Source organism: Anneissia japonica, unplaced genomic scaffold (genome assembly GCF_011630105.1).
Source record: "Anneissia japonica isolate Jap-2015-1 unplaced genomic scaffold, ASM1163010v1 scaffold7473_len308249_cov148, whole genome shotgun sequence".
Classification (NCBI taxonomy): domain Eukaryota; kingdom Metazoa; phylum Echinodermata; class Crinoidea; order Comatulida; family Comatulidae; genus Anneissia; species Anneissia japonica.
Genome location: NW_022740670.1, coordinates 261,098 through 268,074, shown reverse-complemented (window position 1 = coordinate 268,074; position 6,977 = coordinate 261,098). Strand labels below are relative to the sequence as shown.

Sequence of the window (6,977 nt, the reverse complement as noted above, 5' to 3'; positions counted from 1 at the left end):
TGATTGAATAGATAAAAGCAATTGAAAACATTGAACGGAACACTACATCTAGCTTAGATTATTTTATAAACTTACTAAAATAAACGTACTGATACTGAATAATTATTCAAATGAAGTTTACTTACCAAAACACCAACCTGTAAAAATACCAAGAAACACTGCACAGCAAATAGAGAAATTGTGGAAAAGCATTTTTCTCGACAAGGCAGTTAATTTCCAAGATGTCGCAGTAGGCTTTAGGTTCAACGAATCATTTTAAATCGAAGGCAGAAACTAACCTACTTATTACCTTCGTTTTTATTATATCTCAGCACTGTACGCATTGTCTGTCGCATCACAACTGTCTGTGGTTTGACTGGAGTGACAGTTTCTGCTAATCAAGGTGTTGGCAAGAAGCATGATGGGAAGGTTTTTAATGTGTTTGACAAAGCTAATTTTGTAATACTTGAGAAGCATGTCGTATGAGTTGGTACTTCATCTAATCGACAATATACATTTTGATTGGTGTGGTTATTATGTTGTCGTAAACGATACTCCGAAGACCCGAAAACCTATTTAAAGCAATAGGCTTATTTATACCGTGAACCAAACTGCGCCGAAGCATCTGGGTGCTTAACATGTCTCTTTAAAGGGATGCATACTAAACGGGACTCTTATGTAAAGATCCCCTGAACATAAAAAAAAATTACAACAAATTATTTTGAAATTAACTTGCTCATTTTGCAGTAACATACAAATTAATAACTTCTGCATATAAATTATTGAATTAAAATAATTTGTAGGCCTACACTGAATTCTTATTCTGGATATAATAAAAATAATAAAAACATTCCAGTGACTGGAAGTGTTAAATTTTTTCGCTGTAAAAATACGGGTAAACATTTTTTTTTTTGAATACACAAATTTCAATGTTGATAATGTCTATGTTACTTTAAAATGAGCGAGTTAATTTCAAAAATGATTTATTATATTTTTTGTCATTTTTTAAAAAGACAATACATTTTTAAAGACTGTGCTTATGACAACCATTGGCCTTATTCGCGATAACAGGTTATTGCGAATATTTTATGGCACTCCTATTTTTTTTATTTTTTTTTTTATCAATTGTCTAACTTAAAAAGTGAAATCGAACACAGCTTGTTGAAATAAATGAAAATAAAATATTGCCAACAGGCTGTATTTTTATAAGGTATAGGCCTATTTTAGTTTATTTTGCTTATAGGCCTAGTAGAACGATTTCGGCTTAGTAAGCCTATACTAGAACGGTTTTGGGTTAACAGGGGCGTACCTAGGAGAATTATCGTTGGGTGGGGGTGGTGAAGGTTAAGTGGGAGGGGATCGATAGTCAAGTGAGGGGAGTTAACTGGCAAAATAAGGTAATGTGATTTCTACTACTTGAGCAGAGGCCTTTTTGATGCTTAGCAAATTTTCAGTGTGGGGGACGCCTGAAGCATGTCTTTTTTAATTAGGGGTGCTCGTCCGAGCACCAAACCTCTCCTCTACCCCGGTTGTTAAAATAAACGCATAAACGCTGCTACGCTAAGCATTGCTTGCGTTTTGGGTCAATGCGTCTTAATTACTCGGTGTAGTCTTAAGAATTCTATTGTCTACTATTTACATTAACGTTATGCTCTCTTGCATTGATTGATGAATGTTAACATGCTCTTATGCTAACGACAACAGCATAGGCCTAATTACTTATTCACATATACACTCTAAATTTATTGAACGTAAACTGATTGGAAATCTTACTAAGTGCAACTTGTGGCTAATTGATAATCAATTGTCTCTTCATCCCACAAAAATTGAATGCATTCTCTTTGCTTGGAACCAGTCATAAGCTAAAGAGAGTTGATTATTTTACATTAGATTACTCGGGACATACTGAAGGTACTGATCAATACCGTATTTATTCGAACAAACGCCCAGGGCGTTTTATTGTTGATAAGGGTTTTTCGAGGGGGCGTTTATTCGAGGGAGGTGTTTATTTAATTTTTTTTTTTTTGTGTGAAATGGACACGTGTATACTCACATAATTACCGTCAAAATGTTACTACAAATTACAAAAAAAAATGTAATTCTACAGGACTAATAAATACTAATAATAATAATAATAATAATAGAATGATGTATCTTCATTTAGACATTTTCAGTTATTTGGGGGGGGGGGCGTTTGTTGTTTAAGGAAAAAATAAACGCACCAGGGGCGTTTGTCATAGGAAGCGTTTATACCAAATGAGGCTCTAGAGGAGTGTTTATTCGGGGGGTGGGGAGCATTTATTCAAAGCTGGGTGGTTATTCAAATACCGCATTTATTTGAATAAATGCCCCCACCCCTTCAGAGCCTCATTTGAAATAAAGCCTCTCACGCATATCGAATAAATTCCCACGAGAAAACCCTTCTCAATAATAAACTCCCTGGGCGTTTATTCCAATAAATACGGTAAATACCTTGGTGTTGAAATTTACCAAGTATACGTCCGGTTAAATACTTATCGTCAAAGCTCATATCTAAAAATATCGAAAATATGTTGCAAACATCTCGCAACAACTCTAGTACAACCGCTCAGGGACGTATCCAGGGGGGGGGGGGCCGTTGGAGCCGCGGCTGCCCCCCCCCCTTTGTACACAGTGTAAAATTTTTAAAGCTTTTTTTTGAGCCAATACAAATTATTTTCTGGGACCACTCAAAATGAATACTTCTAAAATACGTAAAAATGCATCAGTAATCGTTTTACATAGGCCTGGCCTACTATAATTATAACACATGTCTAAGTATGATTTTTAAAAATCCATAAATCCCATGCCAAGTCTTTTAAGATACAGAAATGTGATACTGTATGGTTCAGTTTGGTTTTTACCCTTTTGCAAGCTTTTTAAAGTAGGGCCTATTGTTTAATAATACTATACTATTAGTAATAATAATAATAATAATAATAATAATAATAATAATAATAATAATAGTAATTCAATTCATTTCAATAATAATAATAATATTAATAATAATGGTGGTGATGATGATGATGATGATGATGATAGTGATGATGATAATTGATAGTAATATTAATAATATTAAAATGTGAAGGAAATTGTGCTAAAGGCAAAAAATAAAGTTGTGATTTGTTGATAATATTATAGTTAAAGCTTATTTAGTAAATTATAGTTAGGTCAAGTTGTCCTGGATATAAAGTAGATCCCTGATAAAGTAGATGAGAAATTTGTTGGCGTTCATTTTGACTATGTAATGGTGATGTGATGATGATGAATTTTACTACGTGAAAGTGTGATTTCCGGCCATCTAGAGGTACTACCTCAAATTTTCTCACCTCAGCCCCAATTATGGTGGGGCTGAGGTGGTTGTGAAATCACGGTTTTGAAGTATGTATAGAACACACTCAAAGGCAATGTTTTTAAGCTTTGTTTTCTATGGTATATCACACACATTCACACATTAATCATCTTTTTTGTTGCAGAAAATCCCTGATAAAAAAGACCATGAGATTTTTTTGGCGCTTCATTTGGACTACCGGTAACGGTGATGTGATGATAATGAATTTTACTAAAAGTGTTGTTTATGGCCATCTAGCTAGAGGTACTATTTCCTCACATTTTCGCTCCTCAGCTCCAACCATGGTGAGTCTGAGGTAGGTGCCGACTCACAAAATGTCCTCCCCCTCAACCTTACGTTTTTATTTTAAATCTTTATATGGGAATGGTCAAATAATATTCAGTTGCCGTTTTCGATAGGTGATGTACTGTGATTGTGAGAATCACAATTACAAAATATTTAATATTGTCTATTCTGGAACTCTGTCCGGGGAGCCGCTGAGATGTGTTCGTTCCCATATCCAATGGTCGGGTGTAATATTGTGAATCGCTTAGAGGATATTGGTATGAATCGCATATTATTACATAAAAACATCTTTTTTTCAACAAATTTTCACTGTATTTCTACAGCACAAAATATAATGACCTTAATGATTACTTGAACAAAATAATAGCAACAAAAACAAAAGTACATATTATAAAATTACGAATAAATCTTTCGAAACACTTTGATTTTCTCTGAACAATTTAATTGACATAATGTATGAACATTAAAAAATACACTTTTTGAAAAATCGAGTTATTCATCATTTAGATAATTGCAACGAGCACCGATATCATTGTTGATAACACAAAATATATTATCGTCAGCGTGTCTTTAATAGTAAATTTGTAACATCGATTATCGATTATGACTACTGTACGTAGTATGGTGTATTAAATCGTAATTACAATAACACAATTAGCCTACAAATTGTTTTCTTATCACTCTGTTAGCATAAACAGTAGCACAATATCATTATTACCATTATGGATTTTTGTTTGACCCCTACAACAATTTAAACATACTGCCATTAAACCTAGCATTCCACCTTACTTGATAATCAATTAATTCCTGAAACCTCTTCCGATGAAGTTCACGTTCGGCGTGACCGTCGTTTTTGTTATAGATTACGCCGGTAGCAAGTTTGTTTGATGCACACGGTTGTGAATCGTATGGAAGTAGTACAGGTAAAGCGCCCTCATTATTGTTGGTAGATAGCGCCCACTCTTTGGAATTACCATAACTTGTGTAATAAAGTGCCGCCATGTATGGCATATTTAAACCGTCACGTGAGCATTGATCTACCTGTGAGGAAGTAACAACAGATTCTTTTGGTATTTTAATTTCATCATTCAGGTCCTGACACCTAGGGTGTGCTGTGTCACAATGATTTTGATTATTAATTAGAGAGAAACCAACAGAATCTCTCGGCTTCACAACTTGATTATGCAAATTAATTCGTTCACTTGCTATGTTGGTTTCGTGCATCTGTTTGTTGATTCCCATTTCTTCTTGATTTTTTTTCGAAAATACGTTCGAATCCCTTAGATTGGTCAGCAACATGTCCGGCAGGGGTGCATTTAGATCTTGGTGACGTGGTGTTGTGAAATGTTGAACAGTGGTAGTAGCAGCAGCAGCTTGTTTTACGTCAACGGGTGTCTTTATTTGTTTACAGCTTTGCGTTGACTCCTTTGTCCGTTGCCATTCGTCAACCACATCTTGAACAACCTTAACACGCGCAGATTTCAAACATTTTTTAACATTTCTTTGTGTTACTTTATCAATTGGTTGTGTTTTCACACTTTTTTCCTTCAGTCCAAAAGTGTTTAATTCTTGATATTTCGTTGGATGATCTTCTGACTTTGTTGATTTCTGTAACTGGATCTTAGTGAAGCTTAATTCGTTCTTAGGATTTTTGTTTGTCCAAAGCTGATACGTTGCATCCGATTTATTGTCAACTTCATATTTCTTCTCTTCGTAATTTCGCTTCCTCTTCGGTGTTCGAGCTGATTTAGTAGATTTGTAAAAATTAACAAGGCAATGATTTTGAATCGCGTATTTGTAGAGATCATCATTAACATGATTGTCTTCATTTTGAGTTCGGATTTTCATTCGAGCTAGAATGGCAGCGTGTCTCTTAACATTCTCGATAGCGGCACCATTTTGAGTTGAGAGATCACGCTCGTTTCGCTCACGACAGTCTTCCAGAACTTCCTCATCGTCGTTCTGAAATTGTTTGCGCATTTTTAGGCACGCAGCAACTGACGCCTTTCGTCTAACGTATTTGTCTGTGATATCAGATTTAACTTGAGAACCATAATCAATTGAAGATGTTGCTGAAACTCTAACTGAACGCCTTTTGTGTCTACACTCCCCAACATAAGAATTTCTTGGCAATCCAGCGTTGGTTACACAGTTCTTTGTTGACTTCCTCTTGTATCTAGACGTCCCATAGTTGTGGGACTTCGCACGCTGCCCATCGAGATACTTTTCTGGGTCATTTTTTTTCAATTTCTTTTTCTTGGATTCCTGTTTGTAATGGCTTTCAAAATGCTTTTCCGGGTGCTTTTTTCTCGATTTCTTTTTCTTTGATTCTTGTTTGGCTGAGTGGCAGTATGGGTTATGTTTATCAGAAAACGGCCATCTATAATCCCTAGGTTCGCTTGTGTGACGTTTTGGACGATAGAGGCGGTAGCTTTCACGAACCTGAGATCCAATTTCAACTAGACCTACACTTTCCAAAAAGTGAAGTTTCTCCTCCGATCGGTACTTTAAATCACAATCGAACAATGATTTTTCGTCATAGTCTTCAGTATGCATATTGTAATCCCCATATGCTTGATTATTAATTAACATTGGCTTGTCTTGTACTGTGCCTTCTGTTGGAGTAAGTATATCTATTACTAGAACCTGGTCCTTGTCAACCAAACCATGAAAAACATCAGAGTACTGATGAGACGCATACAATCGTCCATCATCTTCATTGTAATGTTCATAATCTAAAGTTTCTTTCGCCCTTTTGTACTTTTCGTAGATTTGCTTTTTGTATTTGTAAGCCATCTGCAAAAATCTAAAAAAAATACGAATACATAAAATACACAATACCTAGTTCGTACTCAACCGCAACTATAAATAATAGGCCTAATAATAATATTGTATAATACAACATTACGAATTTATAATACAATATATAGGCCTATAGTATCATTAACAAACAAAAGAAAAAAGGTTTGGAGAAAATGGAAATAATGATTACCAAAACTACAAATAAATAAATAAATAAATAAATATTAAATAAACCAGTCGTCGGACCAGGCATATTAATTTGCCAATCCAAATAACTTTTTGTAATTTCCAACGCTGCGACTAATGTAGTACAGTACTACTCTAGGCCCCTGACCCAGGCCTATCTATAGATAATTGCATGTGGTCTACAGTAAGCAAAATATATGGAGCCTATTATAAGCCATAAAATCTCTCCCCATGAACCACCCTACCGCCATACCGGTTACTTTTATTCCGGGACCCTAACCTGACGAGGCTTTAGTCGGCAATTTCTGGAGCCATGGCTGTGCCTGAATGAAGGCAGGAGTGTCTATAAAACGAA

The 6,977-nt window shown here is 35.2% G+C and overlaps 1 protein-coding gene across 1 annotated transcript in view; it reads right to left on the bottom strand.

Moving 5' to 3' along the window:
• LOC117118301 overlaps window positions 1-6,430 on the bottom strand; it is a 9,956-nt gene extending 3,526 nt beyond the window's left edge. Inside the window, exon 1 of the mRNA XM_033262871.1 lies at window positions 4,424-6,430. Within this exon, the coding sequence (XP_033118762.1) occupies window positions 4,424-6,430 (2,007 nt within the window). The remainder of the gene's footprint in view (window positions 1-4,423) is intronic.
• Between the last annotated feature and the right edge of the window lie 547 nt (window positions 6,431-6,977).